This window comes from Vulpes lagopus, chromosome 11 (assembly GCF_018345385.1).
Source record: "Vulpes lagopus strain Blue_001 chromosome 11, ASM1834538v1, whole genome shotgun sequence".
In the NCBI taxonomy this organism is placed as follows: Eukaryota; Metazoa; Chordata; class Mammalia; order Carnivora; family Canidae; genus Vulpes; species Vulpes lagopus.
The window spans coordinates 16,928,409-16,954,203 of record NC_054834.1 but is presented as its reverse complement, the minus strand read 5'-3'; the positions used below and the strand labels follow the sequence as shown (position 1 = coordinate 16,954,203).

General features: G+C 41.4%; 1 protein-coding gene across 1 annotated transcript; it reads left to right on the top strand.

Moving 5' to 3' along the window:
* The first annotated feature begins 458 nt into the window (after nucleotides 1–458).
* Nucleotides 459–25,773, top strand: ARMC10 (armadillo repeat containing 10). Its single transcript, XM_041774013.1, has 6 exons — nucleotides 459–698; nucleotides 14,248–14,396; nucleotides 16,882–17,016; nucleotides 18,448–18,624; nucleotides 23,889–23,960; nucleotides 24,853–25,773. Exons 1-6 carry the CDS (start codon nucleotides 560–562, stop codon nucleotides 25,099–25,101), a joined length of 921 nt encoding a protein of 306 aa, XP_041629947.1. The 5' UTR covers nucleotides 459–559; the 3' UTR covers nucleotides 25,102–25,773.
* Nucleotides 25,774–25,795: the final 22 nt, after the last annotated feature.

The window sequence follows — 25,795 nt, the reverse complement described above, 5'->3', positions numbered from 1 at the left end:
TCCGCCCCCTCGCTCAGCCCCCTCGCTCAGCCCCCGCTCAGCCCCCGCTCCGCCCCCTCGCTCCGCCCCTCGCTCAGCCCCCTCGCTCAGCCCCCGCTCCGCCCCCTCGTTCAGTCCCCGCTCTGCCCCCTCGCTCAGCCCCTCGCTCCGCCCCTCGCTCAGCCCCCGCTCCACCCCCTCGCTCAGTCCCCCGCTCTGCCCCCTCGCTCCGCCCCTCGCTCCGCCCCCTCGCTCCGCCCCCTCGCTCAGTCCCCTCTCTGCCCCCTCGCTCAGCCCCTCGCTCCGCCCCTCGCTCCGCCCCCGCTCCGCCCCTCGCTCAGCCCCTCGCTCAGCCCCCGCTCCGCCCCCTCGCTCAGCCCCTCGCCCCGCCCCTGCCACCCCGCCGGGCGGCTCGGGGCGCCGTGGGCGGTCCCTCCGTGTCAGCAGGGCCATTTCCGGGAGGCGGGGCTCGGGCCCCATTTCCTGTGTCCTCCCCGCGCCGGCGCTCGGGCGGCGGCGGGATCCGCTGCTCCCCGCCTCGCGCGCCAGGCCCAGCGCAGCGCCCCGGCCCCACGGCAGCATGGGCGGCGCCCGGGACGTGGGCTGGGTGGCGGCGGGCCTGGTCCTCGGGGCCGGTGCCTGCTACTACATTTACAAGCTGACGCGGGGCCGGCGGCGAGGCGCCCGCGGGCTTCGGCTGCGCCCCTCGCGCTCGGCAGGTGAGGCCACGGGGTGCCCGGCAGGTGGCCGGGGCGGGGGGCAGGGGCACGGACGACGGCCCCCTCGGCGGGGTTCTGAGCTTCCGCCTGCGTCCACCTCGTCCAAAATCCCGGGGTAAAAACGCCCGGATTTTCCTGGCTGAGGGCGGCGTCCCCGCGGAGGATTGGGTGGTTTCTCAGAAGCGCGCGGGTTGCCCCTCAGGGTAAAGCCGCTCCCGGCCCTTGACCCGCAGCGGAAGGTGCGGTGGTGCCTGCGGCCGCCCCGGAGGCAGGAAGGCCCGGGGACTCCCTGCGGTTCGGTTACGAAGTTGCGGAGGCCCTGGGGCCGCGGATGGAAACAGCTGCCCGCGCGGGGAGCTGGGGGCGCCCCCCCGCGACCCCCGCGACCCCCGCGACCCAGCGCCGGGGTGGTTGCGCCCCAGAGCCGGTGGTGCATCGGGTTCCGAGGATTGCTGGGTGTTCTAGGATAGTGCGGGTCACGGATGCCACCCAAGAAAGTCCTCCCTACAAATGGAGGAAAGAACTAAAGCTTTATTGTTGAATAAGCGCGACTCCAGATTGCCGTGCCCAGCACAGGCGATCAGCTGATGGGATTGAGAAGACACACGTCTCACCCCTTCGTGTATCTGGCGGATAAAGTCTGTTTCGTGTCATCTGCATGTTCTGAAGATAAACAAGAACTTGTCCTCAAGAGGGCTTGACAGCACCATTCACACAGAGCCCATCCTAAATTCGCTGGTAATCGGGGTGGCTATCGCTGTTAGCTAATCGCCTTGATCCAGAGGAAAGTAAAATTTCTCGGGATCTTTATGATGAGCAGGTGGTTAGCACGTGGAGCCAGGCGCCAAGGCTAAACTTAGGGGTCTGCACTCCATCTTTTGATGTTTACATTTCACATAGATGACCCCAAAAGCCCCTAAGAAAGACTTTCTTGCTTGTAAACTGGCAAGACGGTTACTTAGCTTTTTAAAAGTCATTTGGGGCACCTGAGGGGCTCGGTGGTGGAGCGCCTGCCTTCAGCTCAGGTCATGACCCCGGGGTCCTGTGATCAAGTCCCCCATGGGGCACCCTGCATGGAGCCTGCTTCTCCCTCTGCGTGTTCCTCTGCGCCTCTCTCTGTGTTTCTCGTGAATAAATAAATAAAATATTTTTTTAAATGCCATTTATATCAAAGAGAGGATTTACAGTTCTGGCTGACGTTTGAACAACAGGGGTTTAAACTGTGCAGGTTTACTTACACGAGATTTTTTTTTTCTTTCAATAAATATATGCACAGTTCTGTAAGTGTATTTTCCTTATGGTTTTCTTAACATTGCCTTTTCTCTATTTTATTGTAAGAATACCGTATACAAGACATATACCAAATACATGTTCATTGTTTTCAGTAAGGCTTCCAGTTAATGGCAGGCTCTTACTCAAGTTTGGGGGGAGTCCCAAGTTACACATGGATTTTTCAGCTGCTCAGGGGTTGGCACCCCTAACCCCTTGTTCGAGGGTCGACTGTGTAAGTTTACTCAAGGAAATACTCTAAGAAAACAGTGAGGAAAAAGTCTGTTTTCCCTTTTGTCACAAAAAGCAATTTTCAAAACAAGATTTTTATTTACCTTTACTTACAAAGCCTAATTTTTTGTCTTTGAGAGATTTCTGGGTTCGGGTACCTTCTTGCTTATACTGACTCAACCTTGTGAACACTGACAGAGTCTTAAGCTTAATTTTACCAGTTTAAGTTACGTTAGGTCAGGCGTCCTACAAAGAAGCTGCTCCTGGTCCCCTCTTCCTGAAGCTGCACACCTTTATCTTGGAAGACTTGGTACTTGATAAGTACCCTTTTTTGCAGCAGCATCCTTAGATTTCAGAAGATGATCTTTTTTGTTTTAATTGAGATATACTTGGCATATAGCATTGTATTAGTGACATACAACATAATGATTTGATATCTGTTTATCTGTTTATTTGGTATCAATATATATAAGGTAAATATATGTGGTTGGATTTGATCCAAGTATTTGTACATATTGCAGAATGATCACCACAGTAAGTTCAGGTGACATTCCTCACCTCACATAGTTCCAGGTTTTTTGTTGCTGGCGATGAAAACTTTTAAGCTTTACTCTCTCAGCAACTTTCAGGTATACAAGACAGTGTTACTTGCTGATTGTCACCAAGCTGTGCATTACATCCCTAAGACTTATTTATCTTAAACTAAGTCTGTACTTCTCACCACCTTCAACCATTTTACACTCCCTCTTCGCTTGCCTCCCGGCAACCCCAGTCAGTCTGTTATCTGTATTTGAGTTCAGTTTTTTTTTTTTCATTTTCTTTCTTTTTTTTAGATTTTACAGGTAAGTGAAATTATGTAGTGTTTATTTTTCTTTCCTGTCTGACTTGTTTCAGTTAGAATAATGCCCTCAGAGCCCCCCCCCCCATGTTGTTGCAAATGGTAGGATATCATTTTTGGGGGCTGAGTAATATTCCAGTATTTTATTTATATATATAAACACACACACACTACGTTTTCTTCATCTATCAATGAGGTTGTTTCTGGTCTTAGCTATTATAAATAATGCTGCAATGAGCATGGGGATGCCTATGTCTTTTCAATTTTTCTTCAAATAAATATCCAGAAGCAGAATTGCTAGATCGTGTGGTAGATCTATTTTTTATTTTTTGAGAAACCTCCATACTGTCCAGTGGCTGCACCAATTTACATTCCCACCAGCAGTGCAGTAGGGTTCCCTTTTCTCCACGTCCTCACCAATGCTTGTTATCTCTTATCTTTTTGATACTAGCCATTCTGACAGGTGTGAGGTGATAACCTCATTGTGATTTCGATTTGCATTGTACACATGATTACTGATGTTAAGCACTATTTCATGTATCTGTTGGCCATTTATATGTCTTTGGAAAAAATAGCTATTCAGATTCTCTGATTATTTATTAATGATTATTTGAGTGGGTTTTTTTTCTGTTGAGTTGCATGAGTTCTTTATATATTTTGGATATTAACTGCCTATCAGATCTATGGGAAAAATTTCTCCCATTCCATAGGTAGCCTTTTCATTTTATTGATGATTTCCTTTGCTGTGCAGAAGTTTTAAATTTGATATAGTCCACTTGTTATTTTTGTTGCTTTTGGTTTTGGTGTCAAATCTAAAAAATCCTGCTAAGACCTTTGTCAAGGAGTTTGATGGTTTGAAATCGTATGTTCAAGGCTTTGGTATGAATTGGTTTTTGTATATGATCTAAGATGGTGATCCAGTTTTGTTTTGGTTTTTTTTGTTTTGTTTTGTTTTGTTTTGTTTTTACATGTGGCTCTCCAGTTTTCCCAGCACCATTTACTGAAGAAACTGTCTTTTCCCCATTGTATTTCTTCAGCTTCTTTGCCATAAATTAATTGATAATACATGTATAGGTTTATTTCTGTGCTATCCCTTCCATTGATCTGTGTGTCTGTTTTTATGCCAATAACCTACAGTTTTAATTACTGTAGCTTTGTCATGTATTTTGAAATCAGGGAGCATAATGCCTCCAGCTTTGTTCTCAAGATTGCTTCGGCCATTTGGGGTCTTTTGTCGTTCCATACAAATTTTAGGATGGTTTGATCTATTTCTGTGAAAATGCCATTGGAATTTTGATAGGGATTGCATTGGATCTCTAAGTTGCTTTGGGTAATATGGACATTTTAATAATATTCTTCCAATCCACGAGTATGAATAACTTACCATTTATTTGTGTCTTCTTCAATTTCTTTCATCAGTGTCACAGTTTTCATTGTACAGGTCTGTACACCACCTTGGTTAAATTAATTCCTAGGTATTTTGTTCTCTTTGATGTAATTGTAAATGGAATTGTGGGGCAGCCTGGGTGGCTCAGTGGTTTGGCACTGCCTTCAGCTCAGGACGTGATCCTGGAGGCCCGGGATCGAGTCCCACCTTGGGCTCCCTGCATGGAGCCTGCTTCTTCCTCTGCCTGTGTCTCTGCCTCTCTTTCTCTGTGTCTCTCATGAATGAATGAATGGAATCTTTAAATAAATAAACGGAATTGTTTTTCTTAATTTCTCCTTCTGATGGTATGTCATTAGTGTATAGAAATACAACTCACTTTCTTATATTGAGTTTGTATTCCGCAGCTTTGCTGAACCTGTTTATTCTCAGCTTTTTCATGGAGTTTTGAGGGCTTTCACTACCTAATATAATGTCCTTTGCAGAAAATTTTACTTTTTCCTTTTTGATGTGGATGTTTGTTATCTCTTTCTCTTGCCTAAATGCTCTAGTCAAGACTTCCAGTACTATGTTGACTAAAAGTAATGAGAGAGGACATCCTTGTCCTGTTCTTGATTTTAGAGGAAAATCTTTCCAGTTTTTCACCATTGAGTATGATGTTAGCTGTGGGTTTGTCCTTTATGGCCTTTAGTATATTTAGGGACATTCCCTGTACATCCTCTTAGTTGAGAGTTTTTATCATGAATGGATGTTGGATATTGTCAAATGCTTTTTCTGCATCTGTTGAGAATATCACCTGATGTTTATCCTTCATCTCCTTACTGTGGTGTATCCTGCTGATTGACTTGCAGCTGTTGAGCCATCTTTGCGTCCGAAGGGTACATTCCACTCAATCATGGTGTATGAGGTTTTTAATGTATTGTTGGCTAGCATTTTGTTGAGGCTTTTTACATAGGTATTCATCATGGATATTGGCCTGTAAATTTCTCTCTTATGGTGTCTTTGATTTCGGTATCAGGGTAATACTGGCTTTGTAAAAGGAGTTTAGAAGTGTTCCCTTCTCTTCTGTTTTTTTGGAAGAGTTTGAGGATTGGTATCCTTCTTTGAAGAATTTGGTAGAATCCATTAGTGAGGCCCTGGGGTCTTGGACTTTTGTTTGTTGGGAGATTTTTGATTACTGATTAGATCTCCTTACTAGTAATTGGTCTGATCAGGTTGTTTTTTTTTTTTTTTTAATCAGATTTTTCATTTCTTCAAGTCAGTCTTTGTAGGTCGTATATTTCTAGGAATTTTTCCATATCTTCTAGATTGTCCAATTTGTGGCATATAATTGTTCCCAATACTCTCTTAAGATCCTTTGTATTTTTGTGTTATCAATTGTAATGTCTTCTTTTTCACCTCTCGTTTCATTGAGTCCTCTATTTTTTTTCTAGGTAAGTGCAGTTAATAGTTTGCCTATTTTGTTCATCTTTTCAGTAAACCAATTCTTAGCTTCATTGATCTTTCTATTTTCTTTCTATTCTATATGTCATTTATTTCTGCGCTGATCTTTGTTCTTTCGTTCCTTCTGACTTTGGGCTTTGTTCTTTTTATGGGTCCTTGAGGTGTAGAATTAGGTTGTTTATTTGAAATCTTTCTTGTTTCTTTTTTTTTTTAAAGATTGTATTTATTTATTCATGAAAGACACAGAGAGAGAGGCAGAGACACAAGCAGAGAGAGAAGCAGGCTCCATGCAGGGAGCCTGATGTGGGATTCGATTCCAGGACTGCAGGATCACGCCCTGGGCCAAAGGCAGGCACTTAACCACTGAGCCACCCAGGCATCCCTCTTGCTTGTTTCTTAATGTAAGCATTTATCACTGTGTACTTCCATCTTAGAACTGTCTTTGCTTCACTCCATAAGTTTTAGTATGTTGCATTTCTATTTTCATTTGTCTCGATATTTTTTTATTTCTCCTTTGATTTCTTCTGTGACTCACTGATTGTTCAGTAGCATGTTTAATCTCCATATATTTGTGAATTTTCCATTTTTCTTCTTGTTTATTTCTAGTTCACTACCTTATAGTTGAAAAAGATGGATGTTATTATTTCAGTTTTCTTAAGCTTATTAAGACTTATTTTGTGACCTACTGTATGATTTGTCATGGAGAATGTCCCATGTGTGCTTAAGAAGAACATCTTATTTTGCTTTTAATAGAATGTTCTGTAAATGTCTGTATCAAGTTCATTTGTCTCACATATCCAATGTTTCCTTACTGATTTTCTGTCTGGGTGACCTATCCATTGATGAAAGTGAAGTATTGAAGTTTCCTACCATTGTCTTGCAGTCTACTTCTCCTTTTATGTCTGATTATATTTGCTTTATATATTTAGATGCTCCCGTGTTGGGTGCATACATATTTACAAATGTTATATGCTCTTATTGGATTGATCCTTTTATCATTATATAATTATCTTCTTTGTCTCTTATTAGAATCTTTGTTTTAAAATCTATTTTGTCTTGGGGTGCCTGGGCAGCCCAGTTGGTTAAGCGTCTGTCTTCAGCTCAGGGCGTGATTTCAGGGTGCTAGAATCAAGTCCCACATAAGGCTCCCTGCTCAGCAGGTTTCTGCTTCTCCCTCCCTCTCTCTCTATCCCTCCCCCTGCTCATGCTCGTGCTTGCTTCCGTTCTCTCTCTTAAATAAATAAAATCTTAAAAAATTAAAATAAAATCTATTTTGTCTGATATAAGTATAGCTACCCCAGTTTTTTTATAGTTTGCATTTGCATGGAATATCTTTTTCTCTCCTTTCACTGCAGTCACTTTCAGTAGGTGTATCCATAAAACTGGAGTGAGTCTCTTGACAGCAGGTAGTTAGTGTTACATTGTGATTTTGAATAAGAATAATTCTTCATCCTCATTTCTGGCACAAAGCTCCTAAAACCTTCAGAATTTTCTAAGTGCTGTGAACAATAAAGGTATCTTTTGTTATGTTAATGGTAACTATTGGAAAGTCCGTTGGGATGGGGTCTTGTAGCCAGGGAGTCAAGCATGTGATTAAAGGGTAATAAGCTGTGCTCAGTTTGCAGCACGTATACTAAAATTAGAGGACAATAAACCTAGTAAGCAAAATTTTCTGAGTTGTGCGAGCTGCTCTAGCAAATTAATTGCAACCAAGGTGGAGGCTGGTGAAATCTCTGATCTATACCTAGTTGATCAGAAGCACTGGGGACAACTTGGCCTTGCCCCCTGGCATGCAAAGTGAGGGGAGGGGGGGCAGCCTTTGAGGGGCTGAGGCCGGAATCTGTGGGATCTGATGCAGGTGGATCGTGTCAGAATTGAGTTAAATTGTAGAACCAGTTGGTGTCCAAGAATTGCTTGGTGCTCTGGAAACACTCACCATATGTTATAATGGGTGACCAGAATCAGAATGTGAATTGGGTCTCGTTTTTTGTTTTTTGTTGTTGTTGTTGTTGTGTTTTAGTTTTATCCCTTCAGCCACTCTGGGCTTTTTGCCTGGAGGATTTACTCCATTTACATTTAAAATAATTTTCAGTAGGCATGAACTAATTGCCACTTTGTTAATTGTTTTGTGGCTATTTTGTAATTCCTTTGTTCCTTTCTTCTCTTGCTCTTTTTGGGATTTGATGATAGTGGTAGGTTTAGGTTCCTTTCTCTTTAATGTTTGTTTATCCACCATAGGTTTTTGCTCTGTGGTTACCATGAGGCTTACGTAAAACCTCTCATAACAGTCTGTTTTACATTGATAATAACTAGAGTTTGAGTGCATTCTAAAACTCTACATTTTACTCCCCCCACATAGGCATATTTTATATTTCTGATATCACAATTTATGTTTCTTTTTGTCTTCTGTATTCCTTAACAGATTATTGTACTGATAGCTATTTTTTACAATGACTTTTAGCGTTCATACTAGATTTATAAGAAAAGTGATTTACCCACCATCATTATACTATTGTGAACTTAACTATGAATTTATCTTTACCAGCAAGATTTACACTTGATTGTGTTTTCCTACTACTAATTAGAACCCTCTTGTTTCAGCCTCAGGAAATTCCTTTAACATTTCTTAAAAGGCCAGACTAGTGGTGCTGAACTCCTTCAGCTCTGGCTTATCTAGAAAATATTTTCTCTCCTTTATTTATGAAAGACAGTTTTGCCAATTAGAGTATTATTATTTGGCAGGGTTTTTTTCTTCCAGCACTTTGAATATACCAGGACACTACCCTCTGGCCTGCAGTTTTTGGCTAAAAAATTCTGCTCATTCTTATCATGTAATAAGTTGTTTTTCTCTTGTTGCTTTTCAAGATTTTCTCCTTGTCTTTAACTTTTGACTTTTTAAAAAGATTTGATTTGTTTATTTGAGAGAGAGAGCATGAGTGGAGGAGGGGCTGAGGCGAGGGAGAAGCAGACTCTCTGCTGTGCGTGGAGCCAGGCATGGGGCTCGATTCTAGGACCCCAAGTTCATGACCTGAACTGAAATCAGGTGCTTAACTGACTGAGCCACCCAGGCTCCCCAACTTTTGACATTTTTATTATAATGTGTCTTGCTCTGGGCCTCTCTGGGTTCCTCTTACTTGAAACTCTCTTTGCTTCCTGGATCTGGATGTCAGTTTCCTTCCCCAGGTTAGAGAAGTTATTTCTTCAAATAAATTTTCTGCCCCTTTCTATTTTCTCCTTCCAGGACCCCTATAACGCGAATGTTGGTTAACTTGATGTTGTTATCCCATAGGTCCGATAAGCTATCTTCACCTTTTTTTTTTTTTTTAACCTGCTCTGATTGGATGAGTTCTCCTGCCCTATCTTGGAGTTCACTGATCCATTCTTCTGCTTCATCTAGTGTTGTTGAATCCCTCTAATAGATTGTTTTTGTTGTTGTTTTCAGCTCAGTTATGATATTTTTCAGCTCTGTGACTTCTCCTTGGTACTTTCTTATATTTTTCTGTCCAGTGCCAGTAGGAGATGAACCTTACTATTCACCTGTTCCCAGCTCTTGATCATCTCTCCAAACTCTGTGATTGTCCAGGCAGTCTGTTTTTAATAGTTGAGGGTGTGCCAAGACCCATCAGTGTCCCAAAGGGGAGGATCTCCTTCAGTGCTTAGACAGAGGCTGATTAGAAGCCAGACCTTCAGGTAGCAGCTTTTAAAGTGGAAGTATACCTGTCAGTGAAGACAGAGAGGGGTGTTTGTCTGAACACCGTACTGAGCCCTGGAGTGATGTCTGAACACCGTACTGAGCCTGGGGTGATGGCTGATTGTGAACTATTTCTTTGCTACCATCCCACTGAACCTGTGAACACAAGCCCTGCTGGCTGCCAGAGCCAGGTGGTCAAGGGCATGTCTTGGGTAGCATCCACAAAAACAAGGGCTCCTCTCTGGGAGATAATAGCAACCTGGCATGAGGCATAGGGAGAGTGCAAAGGTGGTGCCCATCCAGCTTCCCCATCTTTGGAGAGTATTGCGGTCCATCCCTTGACGTTTGTTAAAATAGAAGCCTGCCCTTCACACTGCCTTGCAGTTAGGAAGATAAGCAAAGAGGCCTCAGTCTATGCCTCTGCTGGCCCCAGGGGGTTAGCTGTGCTTCACATGTGCAAGCCCTTTAAAAACTGTCTCTCAGTTTGTTGTAGCCTGGGGGGGTCTAGTGGATGCAAGACTTGTTGGCTTTCAAAGCTAGATGTTGGAAGTCCATATGTCAGGTAGAAGTCTTAAAAGCTGGAACACGGGATGTGGGGTCCAAAGCCCTTTCTCCTCAGGGAGAAGCTGGAGCTGTGAGTTCCCTCCTATTGGTGTGTTGCTGCAGTGAGGCTGGTGTTTATGGCAAGATTGTGTTTCATCTTCTACCAGTTTTAGTGTGGGTTTTTTTTTTCCCCTCATTTCTGGATTTCTTTCAGAGGGAATTATTCTCTATGTAGCTATAGATTCAGTGTGTCGGGGTTAGAAGGTCAGTTCAGGATTTTCTTGTGTCACCATCTCAAACCAGAACCAGGTGATTTTTTTTTTTGGTCTTCAACTTAAATTTGTAATTCCTGTACTGCTAAGACTGTTTGAGAGCACTGAAAAAGATGGAAATATTCGCAAACTCATTTATTTAACAACCTGATACCAAAACCTGATAAGGAGAACATGAAAAAACTATAAATCTGTCTCAGTTATGAATAAGATATAATGATTTCAGTAAAATATTAACAAATCAAATCCATCGGGGCATTAAAGTAGTGATACACGAGGCCAAGTGGATGCATAAGGAAGATTCATATTGGGAAATATAATAATGTAATTTATAGCATTAATAGATTAAAAGTAAAAACACATGACCTCATAATAAAAGGACATTTGAATATTATTCTTTCTGATAAACTTTTTTGTTCTTTTTACACATTACAAAGTGGTCCCCATGATAACTCTAGTTACCATCTGTCCTCATACAAAGTTATTACAATACTATTGATGACTTTCCCTGTGCTTCCTATACATTCCCATGATCTATTTATTTTATAACTGGATGTTTGTACCTCTTAATCTCCTGCACCCAAATCCCTCCCACTTCTGGTAACCAACAGTTTGTTTCTTGTATCTATGAGTCTGTGTCTGGTTTTTGTTTTGTTTGTTCCACCTATAAGTGAAGTCATGTGGTATTTGTTTTCCTCTAACTCATTTCACTTAGCATAAGACCCTCGAGGTCCATCCATATTGTAGCAAATGGCAAAATTTCACTTATTTTTATGGCTGAATGATATTCCATTGTGTATATATACTACTACTTTTTTTAAAAAGATTTTATTTATTTTATTTATTCATGAGAGAGAGAGAGAGAGAGAGGCAGAGACACAGGCAGAGGGAGAAGCAGGCTCTGTGCAGGGAGCCCGACGTGGGACTCGATCCCAGGTCTCCAGGATCATGCCCTGGGCTGAAGGTGGTGCTAAACTGCTGAGCCACCCGGGCTGCCCTATACTACTACTTCTTTACCTATTCATTTATCAGCAACCTAACACTTAGGTTGCTTCCACACCTTGGCTATTATAAAAAATGCTGCAAGAAAGGAGTATGTGTATTTCTATTCAAATTAATGTTTTCATTTTCTCCAGATAAATAACCCAGAAGTGGAATTGCTGGATCCTATGGTAATTGTATTTTTAGATTTTTGAGGACTCTCCAGACTGTTGTGTATAGCGGCTGCACCAGTTTACATTCCCACCAGCAGTGCATGAGGATCCCCTTATCACTACATCCTCACCAGCCTTGTTATTATTTGTGGTTTTGGTAATGGCCAATCTGGCAGGTGTGGTTTTGATTTGCATTTCCCTGATGATTAGTGATTTTGAGCAGCTCTTCATGGACCTGCTGGCCATCTGTATGTCTGCTTTGGAAAAATGCCTATTCAAGTAGTCTGCCCACTTTTTAATCCGGTTTTTTGTTTTCTGCCACATATATGTGTACCAAATCACACAACTTGAAAGATGCATAGGCATCTTTGGAACCAGTTACAGTCTTCGATTGACTCCTTTCTTTCTTTCTTTCTTTCTTTTTTTTTTTTTTTAAATAGCTGAGAAAGCTGAGACCCCAAAGAGATTGAGTGACTTGCCTGCACTTTGTATTTTCCTTTCTCTGGTTTTTGCTACTAACTACATGTGTGGCTTCAGGCAAATCCTTAGACAATCCTACCTTCAGTTTCCTGGTGTGTAAAAAAGAGAAATTTGGATGAACACCCCCCCCCCCAAATTCTTTCCATTCTAAAAGTCTGTTTTTGTCATTGTTTCACTTTTCAAATCTCTTGGGAGTGAAATATTGCTTTATAAAGTGCAAATGAGGCAGGTAATGGATTCAGGAGTAAAAGCATAGTCCAGAGGTCCTAAGTATAAAACTTAAGAGTGAGAAAATGCTGGTTTTTCAGCTTTTAAATTTCCCGAACAGGTTTCTTATTTGGCTTTCTCAGGAGGACATAGCACTTACTGTTTCCCACAATCTGTATACTTGTCCCTTTCCATCATATTTGTCGGTGATTCATCTTTAAGCAGTATACTTAATTACTTTCATTACGGGAGTAATATGTAATTATTGTAAAAAAAAAAAATAAAGCGCTCATAAGCACAGGGTAGAAAATAAGTCATTCATAATCCAATGCCCAAAGATAACCACCTTCAATAATTCAGTATTTGAAAAAAAGCACAGGAACACCTGGGTGGCTCAGGTCATAATCTCTGGGTCCTGAGATCTCTGGCTCTCCCTCATCCCACCATGGGCTCTCTCGCTCAGGTACGTAATCTGACTAGATAGATAGATAGATAGATAGGAAAGAAAGAAAGAGAAAGAGAAAGAAAGAAAAAAGAAAAGAAAGACTAAGAAAAGGCGCAGCTGCGACATCATATAGCACCCACTGTTGTAAGCCGCCCTCCCCAGGCAGTGTTCTGTGGACGGTGCATTGTCTAACATGTAATCCTAGTTTCATTTCTCAGGAATCCTGTTCTATGTTTATAACACAATGATGGGGTTATAAAATCGTTTCTGTTTTTCCTGTGGTAATTTCTGTAAATAGGTTTTTTTCCCTCAAAAGTAAAGCTATAAATTCTAAGTAGTGACTTAGAATTGACCAGTGACCAGAAGTGACCAGATCCAGCATTTGACTGCTCTAGCATTTACTCAAAATGAAAGCGTTGCTTTTCTCTCTGCCCCCAGCAGGACTGTTATTCTAGCAGCCCAGTCATCACACCACGTTCACGTCAACCAAACAAAAACGCCACCCTACCAACATGACTACTCTCATGGAGTTCTCTCCAGCCTGAACACTGTGATCAGAAAAAGTCCATTTAATGCAAATTCATTTCCTTAATGAAAAACTGTGCCTCCAGGCAAGTGTTCCCTTGGATGCAAGTACCTGGTCTTTAAAAGAGACAGAAAATGCTCAAGCATTGCAGTGCCTTACTGAGAGAGAAGTGCCAAGTGACCATTGGCTCATTACTTTCTCTTTTTTTTTTTTTTTTAAATAGGCTCCATGCTGAGCATGAAGCCCAATGTGGGGCTTGAACTCAGAACCCTGAGTCAAATGCTTAATCAACTGAGCCACCCAGGTGCCCCCGCTGGCTGATTTTTTAATGTCCATAAGCCTTGGACATAATAATAATAAGTCCATAAATTGTAAATTGAGAATTATAAAAAATATCTTCCTCCAGAGGTTACTTGAAATTCAAACAAGATAAAACATATGAAGTGCTTAAAACTGTGCCTGGCATCAGAGTGCATTCGATACTGTTTAAAAAAAAAAAAATTGAGGGGGGGGACACCTGGGTGGCTCAGCAGTTGAGCACCTCCCTTAGGCCCAGGGTGCGGTCCTGGAGTTCCAGGATCGAGTTCCATATTGGGCTCTCTGCATGGAGCCTACTTCTCCCTCTGCCTGTGTCTCTACCTCTGTGTGTCTCTCATGAATAAATAAATAAAAATTTTAGGGGCACCTGGGTGGCTCAGTTGGTGAAGTGTCTGACTTTAGCTCAGATCATGATCTCAGCGTCCTGGGGTCAAGTCTCTATATGAGGCTCAGCAGGGAGTCTGCTTCTCCCTCTGCCTGTCCTCACTCTGCTCATGCTCTGTCTCTCTTTCTCTCTCTCAAATGAAGTCTTTAAAGAAAAAAAAAATTTAGGGGGACCTGGGTGGCTCAGTCAGTTAAGTGTCAGACTGGATTTCAGCTCAGGTCCAGATCTCGGGGTCATGAGATCAAGCCTCATGTCAGGCTCCTTCTCCCTCTTCACCCTAACCCCCACTCATACACTTATGCACTCTCTTAAAAAAAATTTTTTAATCTCATATTGATTTTAAATAACTTTGTTCTTTTGCAGAAGATTTAACCAATGGTTCATACGATGATGTCCTAAATGTTGACCAGCTCCAGAAACTCCTCTACCTGCTTGAGTCAACTGATGATCCTGTAATTATTGAAAAAGCTTTGGTCACTCTGGGTAACAATGCAGCCTTTTCAGCTAACCAAGTAAGTACCTAGTTTCAGAATGGGCGCCTCCTGTGTAACTCCTTACACAGTAGCAGTTAATTGTGACCCTGGTAAGGTACTTAATCCCAGAGCCTCGCTCTCCTCATCTATATGGTTTGGGGATGTGTAGCTACAGCATAATGTCTGTTTACTTCTGAAAAGCACAGCCAAATAGGGACATGAGTGTTACTGGGATTCTAGATCCTTATGAGGTTGGTCACAGGCATCACATTTGTGGTAAGTGTTATCTACTCCCCACTTAGCATTACATGGCCTTTTTAATTCTTGAAAATTCAGCAAGCATTACTGACAGCATTGCTAACATCAAGTACATACTTTTCGTGGTATGTAGGTCTTAGGGGCGTGGTTCTGATGCTGGGCCCTGGGCCACTGACAACCACTAAGCATGTAGACAGCTTCTACCAGTAGAGTCTTAACGCCAAGTCTAAGGAGCTCGATTTAAATGCTTCCTTTTCCCCATTATCCCCATGGAGAAAAAGTCAGAAAAAAATATGTAATGATTTTCAGTTAATGCCTTTCGCTGACTTTGTCATAGAAACAAAATGAGGTTGAATTTATACTCTGTTTCAAATACTTTCCAGTGTGGCAAGGCTTACAGTAAAGCTCTTGAGGTTTATAGGGGAATTTAAAGAATATCTGTTGATTACTCGTATTCTTTCAGTTGCAAGTGACAGAACCCATCTTAAATTATTTTAAACCCAAAAGGGAAAATACTGGGCTCAGTTAACTTGTACATCCAAGCATAGCACTGGCGTTGGGCACAAGTGAAGACAGTTTAAGGTTACTGAGAGCATTACCAGGGCTCGCTCTCCCGCCATCTCTTGGCTCTTGCTTATCCCTGTGTCTTTTTTTTTTTTAAGATTTTATTTATTATTCACAAGAGATAGAAGCAGAGACACAGGCAGAGGGAGAAGCAGGCTCCACACAGGGAGCCCAATGTGGGACTTGATCCCAGGTCTCCAGGATCATGCCCTGGGCCGAAGGCAGGCGCTAAACCCCTGAGCCACCCAGGGATCCCTATCCCTGTGTCTTTTGGTGTCCTGGTTTTTTGTCTCTCTGGCCGCAAAGAAGTTTTCATTACAGGGATAGAAAGAAAGCCACTGGTCTCCAGAGCTATTTCTGATGCCATAGTTTTAATATCCCTCTGAAACAAACTGTAGTGGGAGTGGATCCACACAGCCACTGTTCCAATGAGTGCTTTCTTGGGTGATGGGGGTCAGTGCTCCTTGTCAGAAATCATAGTGCCTTGATCTGCTTTAATAGGATAGTCAAAAAACGGTTAGATTTCTAGTGATCACAGGGATGCCCAGGTGGCTCAGTGGTTGAGTGGCTACCTTTAGCCCAGGGTGAGATCCTGGAGTCCCGGGATCCAGCCCCACATCGGGCTCCCTGCAGGGAGCCCTGCTTCTCCTCCTTCTGCCTGTGTCCCTGCCTCTTTCTGTGTCTCTTGTGAATAAATAAATAAAATCTTAAAAAAAAAAATTTCTAGTGATCACAAATCCTCAGGAAGAGCCCAACTTGCACAGCAGAGGTGTTTTTTGTTTTTTGTCCTAATGCTGAGCCCACTCTTGATGGTAGAGTTTGGGGCTGTTGGTAAAGAGCAGATGACACCATGATACTATTTCATTCTTTTTCTCATAGAAGGGCATGTTTTGTTTTGACAGGAGTAATTTTCAGCTTATTTTTCATGTAAGAATTAAAATATCATCCAGTGTTGGGGCCAAAGGCACAGAGTAGCATAGTCTTGCAACCAATTGTGAGAAATCCCCAGATTATTTTTTCTTGGAAAATTTGGGCATCATTTCCCAGATTGTGTAGAACTCTAATTCTTCAAGATGTTGATAGGGGTTTCCTCTCCCCTACACACACACACACAGACACACACACACACACACTGAAAAATGACCCTTTCTTTTGTGTATACTTCATGGAAAAGCTCTTGGAGATCCCCAGTACATAATGGATGCTTCACTATATTAAGTGTCTACACTTACTATGCCCAGAGTTTCTCTAACTTACTTAACTGTGGAATCTCCTTTTTTTTTTTTTTTAATGGAATGACTATTACTATCTTGAGGGATTTGTATTCCAAAAAATACATTTTAGCAAAACATTACTTTAGTATCCTAATTTTCCAAATGTGCCTATAATAGAAAAGTCATATCTTATTTCAAAGTAAAATCATGTGTTTGCAAATTGCTTTGAGTTCATTTCAGTAGCTGTACAAATCTTCATTGTAGATCTTCAAGATACAGTTTTTAAATAATTACATATCTTAATTTATTTTCAATCTATTTTCTTTACCTTTAAAATATGGAAAGTAATTTAAAAAATAAGAATTACAGATTGTGCATAGGAAAGGTGTTTCCAAAGAGTCATTAATTTGTATCAGTATTTGTGGATGCAAAAAATTTGATAAAGGGGGTGCATATTGAAGTGATGGTCCTGTGTTTTCCCCTCTTAGGTCATTATACGTGAATTGGGTGGTATTCCAATCATTGGAAGCAAAATCAACAATCCCAACCACAGCATTAAAGAGAAAGCTTTAAATGCGTTGAATAACCTGAGTGTGAATGTTGAAAATCAAGTCAAGATAAAGGTAAGTTACCTGAAATCATAAATGGGTAGGTTTACTATAAATGAAAGGGAAAACTATAGTGTTAGCTAAGACCTCCATCACCTCACATAGTTACCTTTTTGTCAACCTGGTGAGAATATTTAAGATCTATTCTTTTAGCGCCTTTCAAGTATATAATACAGTCCCCCTGCTATACATTAGATCCCAGAACTTACTCACCTTAAAGCTAGAAGTTTCTACCTTTTGACCAAAATCTCACTATTTCCTTTATCCCTCAGCCCCTGGCAACCACCATGCCACTCTTGTTTCTGTGAGTTGACCTTTTTTAGATTCCTCATATAGGTGCCATCTTCAGTATTTGTCTTCCTGTCTTATTTCACTTAGCCTAATACCCTCATGGTCCATCCATTTGTTGCTAATGGCAAAATGTCCTTCCTTTTCATGCCCGAATGATTTTCTGTTGTATATACAGACCACATTCGCTTTATTTATTCATCTGTCAACACAAGTTGTTTAATCCCTTTTGCTTTTCTGCCATGACTCTGGGTTCTGTGGTAACGTGGATACTTTGGGTTTTTTTTTTTTTAACTTAATACTGGCTTATGGGACAATTGGTCATTAGCATTTTATATTAGGAAACTTTTCTTATCGGTTAGAATTTCTGGTGGACTTTTCAGTTAGGTGAATAGTGATTATCTGAGACACAATTTACCAAGCTGGAAAGATCCTGGCCAGAAATAGAAAGCAGTTTCAGAAACTTTTCCATCATGGTGCATTTAGTTCTAGCGTGTCTGAAATAGGAGTGGTACCGGCATTGCATTACATTTTGCCAGTGGCAGTTACAGCATCAGGAAGGAGCACTTCATTCAGATGTACCCAGGTAAATAAGAAAATTGGGCCAAAGACAATTTTTGCCTCTGCTTACTTTTGATAGAACTAACCCTAGAAAAAAATTGTTTCACTTTGATTGCCCTATTCTTTACTTCTAACATAATGCAGCTCCTAGACCGTGTTGTGAATGTGTTTACCGTGATGCAGGATGGCCAGACAGGTCTCCCCGGCATCCTCGTGTGTCCACACTAGCTGACACAGAAAGGAAGCCTGAGATGGGAGGCCCCCCACAATTGAGAGACCACTGTTGGGAGCATGGTCTCTGGAATTGGACATTGCTTCCCTACTCGCTGGCTTGATCCAAGTTCTTACACCTACCTCACTAGAGCTGTGTTATGGAGTAAGTGAGGCGTGTTTGTAAAATGCTCGCATATTGCCTGGTATTAACAAAGGAAGCTCAAAAAAAAATTTTTTTACCAAAGTTGGAGGGCTGGAAAGCCATCTTTTCTGAGGACCCAGCCTCCCCCTGAACAACTGCCCTTCTTTGCCGTGCAGAAAAGTTACTGCTTCAAAGATGAATTTTTAGAGATTCTAAGATGCTCACTCCCTCCCCCCTCCCAGGTATACGTCAATCAAGTCTGTAAGGATGTCCTCTCTGGTCCCCTGGACTCTGCCGTGCAGCTGGCTGGGCTGAGACTATTAACAAACATGACCGTGACCAACGACCACCAGCACATGCTTACTGATTACGTCACAGACCTGTTCCACGTGTTGCTTACGGGGGATGGAAGCACCAAGGTACGAATGAAGCAGTTATGACTTGAAAGTGCAAAGAGCTTATTAAGAGAGCTTATTAAGAGCTTATTGCATCAAGCTTATTAAGAGAGGATTAAATTTGAGTCCCCTGTCTTAAGTTAGTATCCCTTAAAAAAAAAAAGAGTAAGTTCAGTTAACATTTATTAAAAGCCTTTTCATGAGCTTAAGAAAGTAAATTATTTTTATTCCCAAGTATGCGTTTCAAAATTTGTTTGTGAAAATGTGTTGTTTCATTTATCAGTAGATTGTCATTTGTTTGCTTTTCTGAAAATCAGTTTACCTTTTACTGACATGATGTAGTGGGCTTCCCCCACCATCACCAGGTTGAATTATACATGATTGATTAAAAGGAATCTTTGAGAGATAATGCTGGTTAATTGAATTTTTTTTGCTCACCTTGCAGTTAGAAACATTTTTTTGATTTAGCCATTATTTGCTGAAAAATCTTTTGAAAACCACTTTTAAGTTAATAATGGATGTCTGGGTGGTTGATTTTGATCAGTTATACAGAGGTAGAAGGCAACAGAGATTGACCTAATTAAATAGGATCTCAGGAGACATCCCGTGAAAGTAAACCTCTCATGTTTGTGGGCATTTTTCTCAAATGCCATTTTTTAAGAAATAGCATAAAAACATAGCATAAATAGCATAAAGGTAGGGCAGCCCAGGTGGCTCAGCAGTTTAACGCCACCTTCAGCCCAGGGTGATCCTGGAGACCGGGGATCAAGTCCCACATCGGGCTCCCTGCATGGAGCCTGCTTCTGCCTCTGCCTGTGTCTCTGCCTCTGTGTGTGTGTGTGTCTCTCTCATGAATAAAAATAAAATAAAATAAAATAAACAGAAGGTAGAGTAATCAAAGGCTCTGATTAGTTGGGTTGATCATCAGCTTTTTATTATATTGGTCTCTGTTCTCTGGCACAATTGAGAGAAAAATGCACGAGCATTTTCAAAGGACCAAATGTAAAGCCCTACTCCAAATATTCAACATCACTGAAGTTATTTCTACAGTTATCAAATGGGATTCCAAGACAGCCTCACTGTAGCCCTTTTAAAATTTGTTCTGGCCTTTCCACATTCCCAGTAACCAGAGTTACTTAGATCTGGTCTAAAGCGTACCCAAAGGCATTCAGAATTAAATGTAATAATATTCTTAGCAATATTTTCGAAATATGCTCCATCCATAGGCAATTTCTAAAATGCACACACCCATCAACATCTCTTTTCCCAGTAGAACAAAGTAACTTCCAGCCTTTGAGGCCTCAAGGAACCCCTTCCCTCCACCTTAGAGTGTTGCAAATACAGGACAGATCTCTCCTCTGCCTGTGTCTGCAGCAGCTCTACCCAAAACTTCAGGAAGAACAAGGAGTTCCAAGCCAGGCGAGTCAGGCCTTGGGGCTGTATAGATCCGTCTCAGACATGGTCTGTGTTTTAATATATTTTATGACTTTTTAGAAGATGACTCACACCACAATAGTATGTTCTATTTTTGTTTTGTTTTTCCATTCCACTGCCTAGTACAGCATTTCTGGGATAGAAACGTTGCTTTTTTGGTCTGTCTGGGAACCTGACCACCAATTATAACATTGTCCACAAAAAATAAGTGTAAATTTCCAACCTGCAAAGGAACTTTTGGATAGTAATCCATTTGTGAGAAAATGTACCTATTTTAGATATTTTCTCAGTAAATTACCACCAAAATTGATTTTTTAGAAATCTTATTTTTACTAAGAGAGCTCACCTTACCATGACCATCCTTTGGGTACAACACTGATTCCTAACCAAATACAAATAATGGAAGATTAACACAGATAATTCTTGTTAAATCTGCACTGAGAGCAAAGAAAACCAGTGGCTTAAGAGAAATGTCGTGGAGTCACCACAAGATGGCACATGTGATAAGAGAAAAAGAGAGGACTTAACATGGTTCAAACCAGAATTCAGACAGGTATCCCCCTACCCCCATCTGAAAGTAGGGCATTCCTAGGAAACCTTTCCTGAGCCAAAATGGTGTGAAGTGCAGCAGTGCTTACAGGTAGTTTATATGGAAAATTTTTTGAGCGTTCAAGACACACCTCCCCCGCCCCCCAACCTCTCTCGGATTTTTCTGATAGCTTGGAACCTATCTTGCTAACCGATGCACAAATTAAATCAAGATAGCACAGATGTTCACAGACACAGTTCAAAGCTCTGGCTGCCCAGTGCTGAGTGTAGTTTCTGGACTGCGCCATTGCCCCTGTTAACGCTTGCTGCAAAACAAACACCCAGTGCTGTGTTTTTTCTTTTCTTTTTTTCTTTCTTTCTCTTTCTTTCTTTCTTTCTTTCTTTTTTTTTTTTTTTTGTAAAAACGAAAATCCTCTTTGGATTTCTTTCGGTTAGTGGAAACAGGTAACAATAATGTAGGTCTTCTATAAAAAGTGAAGTGATGTAATGCAAACATTTGAAAAGCAAGGGACACCTGCAGCTATTTAATCTGTAATTGTGCTCTGTAAATTATTTTCTCATGGTTCACTCCCTTCCAGAGCCTAGCAACGTGGAATTTTAATTCAGGCTGCTAACTAGCTTTGCTGTTACTGTTCCCTGGTTATAAACTTGCCCTCGTTGGCCACTCAGGCCTTATGGATTCTGACCTCAGACTTATTTCCTAGGTTTGGGACCTTCCTGTTTCAGAACTCCTGTCTGTTTTCTTAATAAAACATCACTGACAGTAGGGCAAGTGTTTATTCCTAAAACTTATGCTTATTGTTGCTGGCGGCCAGTCAGGCCAGACCTGATCTGCGTAATGGTCAAAAGTTCTTTCCTCTGTTACCTTAAGAGGCTAGAATTTATAAAGGATGTCTATTTGAAAAACATAAACAGGATCCCTACCTACACAAGAAACTGTTACCAGTAGTTTCTGCTGAGGGGGCGGGACAGGCAGACAGGATGGTGGCTTTTATTTTGATCCTTGTTTCCCTCTGCAGTTTGAAATTTATCATGGCCATGTATTTATTAAAAAAAAAAAAAGTTTAAACGGCTGATAAAAAAATTTAAGCAAAGCCTTTTATCCTCCTTAACAAATTAGTATATACACAACATGACCCAAGGAATATGTGAGATACAGTATAGGTGTATAAAAAGGCCATAAAGAAAAATAACAAAACTTAAGTGGTGGTTTTCGTCATGGAAAAGGGGGGGGAGGGCAATTTCCTTTTTCCTTTGTGCTTTTCTATCGCTTTTGAAAAATGTTCTGTAGGAGGGCCGCCTGGGTGGCTCCCTTGATTAAGCATCCAACTCTTGATCTCAGGGTCATGAGATCAAGCCCCACACTGGGGCTACTTAAAAATAAATTTAAAAATAATGGGACGCCTGGGTGGCTCAGTGATGAGCGTCTGCCTTTGGCTTAGGGTGTATCCTGGGATTGAGTCCCACATTAGGCTCCCTGCATGGAGCCTGCTTCCCCCTCTGCCTGTGTCTCTGTTTCTCTGCCTCTCTCTCTGTCTCTGAGTAAATAAAATCTTTTATTAAACAATTTTTACTTTTTAAAGATAAAAAATTTTATCTTTAATTTTTAAAAATAAAACATCTTTTTAAAATGAATAAATAAAATCTTTTTACAAATAAATAAAATCTTTTTAAAAATGTTCTATCGGAAATACACAAGACCTTTGTATAAAAAAAAAAATTTTCTGAAATAAAGGTCTGGGTTCCTTTCCAGGTCTAGTAGGGAGCACATCTGTCCCTCCTCGCTTCTCAGTTTGTGTAATTTCAGGTATCTTGTATAAAGTACAGCTTTATATGACCTTCGTCTCTAAACAGGAATTCAGTTTAAATGTTATGACAGCAGTCTCCCCAACCCCTTATCCATGGTTTGTTACCTGCTGTCAGCCGCAGCTGGGATGCAGTGATCCTTCTGGCTTACTCTCAGAGGGTCAGAAGTGCCTAGTGCCATGTTACAACATGTGTCATTCACCTCCCTTCATTTCGTCATGTAGACATTTTGTCATCTCGTAAGAAAGGTGAGTATAGAAAAATAAGGTGTTTTCAGAGAGAGTGTTCCCTTCAGCAACACATACACTAAATAGTATTGGATATTTCAAGACTGTACTTACATAACTTTTTTTATTAATCTCATACTGTGCCTCATGTATAAATTAAACTTTATCATAGGTATGTATGTATAGGAAAAGGCAGAGTGTATGTAGGGCTGGATATTATCCATGGTTTTAGGCATGTTCTGGGGGTCTTGGGATGTATCCCCTGCAGATGAGGGGGGCTACCGCACTGCCTGATTATAAGTGAAAGGAATGCAGATATTTTAGCTAGTCAGCTCTAAGTTAACATTTGTTGCCAATTATTTATGTCACTGCCTATTTAAAGGATTTTAAAACATTTTTCACATTAAAAAAAGATAAACTCAGGATCCCTGGGTGGCGCAGCGGTTTGGCGCCTGCCTTTGGCCCAGGGCGCGATCCTGGAGACCCAGGATCGAATCCCACGTCAGGCTCCTGGTGCATGGAGCCTGCTTCTCCCTCTGCCTGTGTCTCTGCCTCTCTCTCTCTGTATGACTATCATTAAAAAAAAAAAAAAAAAAAAAAAAGATAAGCTCAAAGGTTCATAGTAACCTACTAAAAAGTAAAGAGCCATATTTTTTTTTTAAGTTTTTTTTTTTTCTTTTTATTTATGATAGTCACAGAGAGAGAGAGAGGCAGAGACACAGGCAGAGGGAGAAGCAGGCTCCATGCACCGGAAGCCCGATGTGGGATTCGATCCCGGGTCTCCAGGATCGCGCCCTGGGCCAAAGGCAGGCGCCAAACCGCTGCGCCACCCAGGGATCCCCAAGAGCCATATTTTTATCTAGTCTTGGTAACCAGACTGTTCCAAAATTTCCATACTTTAAATAGAAATAAACTGAGCTTTGAGAGATTCCTTTTTTGTTCCAAAGATCATATTTCACTTACCAGTAATTGTAATAAAGATCATTTATGTAACCTACATTAAGATTATTACCATGGTTTAGGGGTGAGGCGGGTGGACATTGAGATACTCACCATCTTCTCCCTTAATAATGTAGCTGGAAATTTAGTTTCAATAACCCTGCTGTGTGCCAGGTGTTGTAGAGGAGAGGGCTCCATGGGGTAGAGAATTTGAGCCAGACCGTGAAGCCCAGGCAGGACTTTGAAACGTGGACACGCTAAGAGGACAGGGTGCCGGGGAGAGCAAATCCATGCTCGCTGGTCTGAAATAAACCTGTATGATTCTTATTTCAGGTTCAAGTTTTGAAACTGCTTGTGAATTTGTCTGAAAATCCAGCCATGACAGAGGTACTACTTGGTGCCCAAGTAAGTAGCTCACATACTTGTTTTATAAGTATACAAAAATAAATGGATTTGGACAGATATAGAAAGATTTATCCCAAAATGTTAACAGACTATCAGTGAGGAGCACAGGGGGGTTTGTTGTTGTTGTTTTGGTTCTTTTTGTCTACACAAATTTCCTAAATTGTCTGTAACGAACATATTTTAAAGAATCATTTGGGAAAGTCTTCCCTAGCAACAATAAATTATAATTGTTCTGTTGATCCATTCTGGGCCACACGTATGTGACCATACCTTTTCCCTTTGACGTGTTCGCATGTGTCTTCCACATCTGCTCAGACACTAATCTTTACTGATGGATGTGCCACGCTGAGCCGAATGCCAGGACACACCAGTGAGCACACATGACAGTGCTGGGCCTTACAGAGCTTATGAAAAGAGACAAAAAATATGTAACAAACGAACACAATAATTAAAAGCTGTGATAAGTGTTTTTGAAGAAAGCGAAGGTGGTACTGACACACCACAGGCCTCTACTCCTGTGAAGGCGGGACCTGCTGGACTGAGCGGCTCGTCCCGGCGCCCCAGCCCGGCACCCACCCAGGACAGCTCTGGGGGATCCATGATCCCCAAAGACACTAGGAGGGCCTTTTTAAAAAGGATGTGGGTATTTTTCCAAATGACTGCCTTCTAGCACTCCCAAGAGAATCCTATTTTTAGCTAAAACAGACCTTTTTTCCATTAGCGTATAGTATAGGGGTGCCTCATATTTTACATTTAGATTAGAGGATTTTAGGGATAATTTTCTATGTCCAGATTTTTTTTAATGTGTTTGATGTAGTTTTAAAATGCAAAAATATGCCTGAAGAATGTTTTTGTTATTTATTAAAATAATACTCCTGGTTTCCTCTTGCAGGTGGATTCCTCATTCCTTTCCCTTTATGACGGCCACGTGGCAAAAGAGATTCTTCTTCGAGTCCTGACGCTATCTCAGAATATAAACAACTGCCTCGAAAAAGGTTCTTTAGCTGTTCAGCCTACTTTCCCTAAAGGTTCCCTGTTCTTCCTGTTATATGGAGAAGAGTGTGCCCAGAAAATGAGGGCCTTAGCCAAACACCATGATGCAGACGTGAAGGAAAAGGTAACAGTCATACCCAGGTTCTGACTAGTTTTCATCTGCCAGCTGCAGAATCTTAAACAGTAAATACCACATTTCATTATTAACCCAGCTAGAACCTGCCATGGTCTTGTGGCTTATTTTGAGCCAGTTTTGAACCATCTGATTGATACCAAATGAACTGAAGAGCTTTTTCTGACACCCTTTCTTTTCATTTTGCTGTTTGCCAAGTTTACTTCAATTATTTCCTTAATGTGACGCGACAGTTGCCTTATTTACATGTCAGCTAACCTTGCGTCCTTGGAAGTGCTGTGCTGTCACCTGCCTTCATGTGTGACTGGCTGGTTGCTGCAGGGCCGCAGGCCAGCCCAGCCATACTGCTTCCAAAAGTCTCTTCTCATCATGAGAGTTTATTCTGAGTCCATGTGTCTCCTCGCCCTCACCACTCCCTTTCCGTAGGCCAGCCTCTGAAGATGCAGCGTGTGACTCCGTCCATAGGCAACTGGTTAAATCAGTTCTCTCATCTTAAATAAGGAGTCTGAATGTGCTCATGTGGAAAGGCATCCAGGAAATGGCTGGGGTTTTTTTAAATGAAAACTATTTATGCTTATATCCAGAGAGATTGATTTCTGGGAGTGGGATGAAGGAAGGAGCTTTCCTATGTATACCTTCTACCATTTGAATTTTTTAACTATCAGCATGAATTTTATAATTTTTTAAATAAAAAAGAAAAAACAAGTTT

Coding starts and splice junctions, on each gene's coding strand:
- ARMC10 (XM_041774013.1), top strand. CDS start 560: ATGGGCGGCGCCCGGGACGTGGGCTGGGTGGCGGCGGGCCTGGTCCTC. Junction 14,397..16,881: donor CAGCCTTTTCAGCTAACCAA/GTAAGTACCTAG, acceptor TTCCCCTCTTAG/GTCATTATACGTGAATTGGG. Junction 18,625..23,888: donor CGGGGGATGGAAGCACCAAG/GTACGAATGAAG, acceptor TTCTTATTTCAG/GTTCAAGTTTTGAAACTGCT.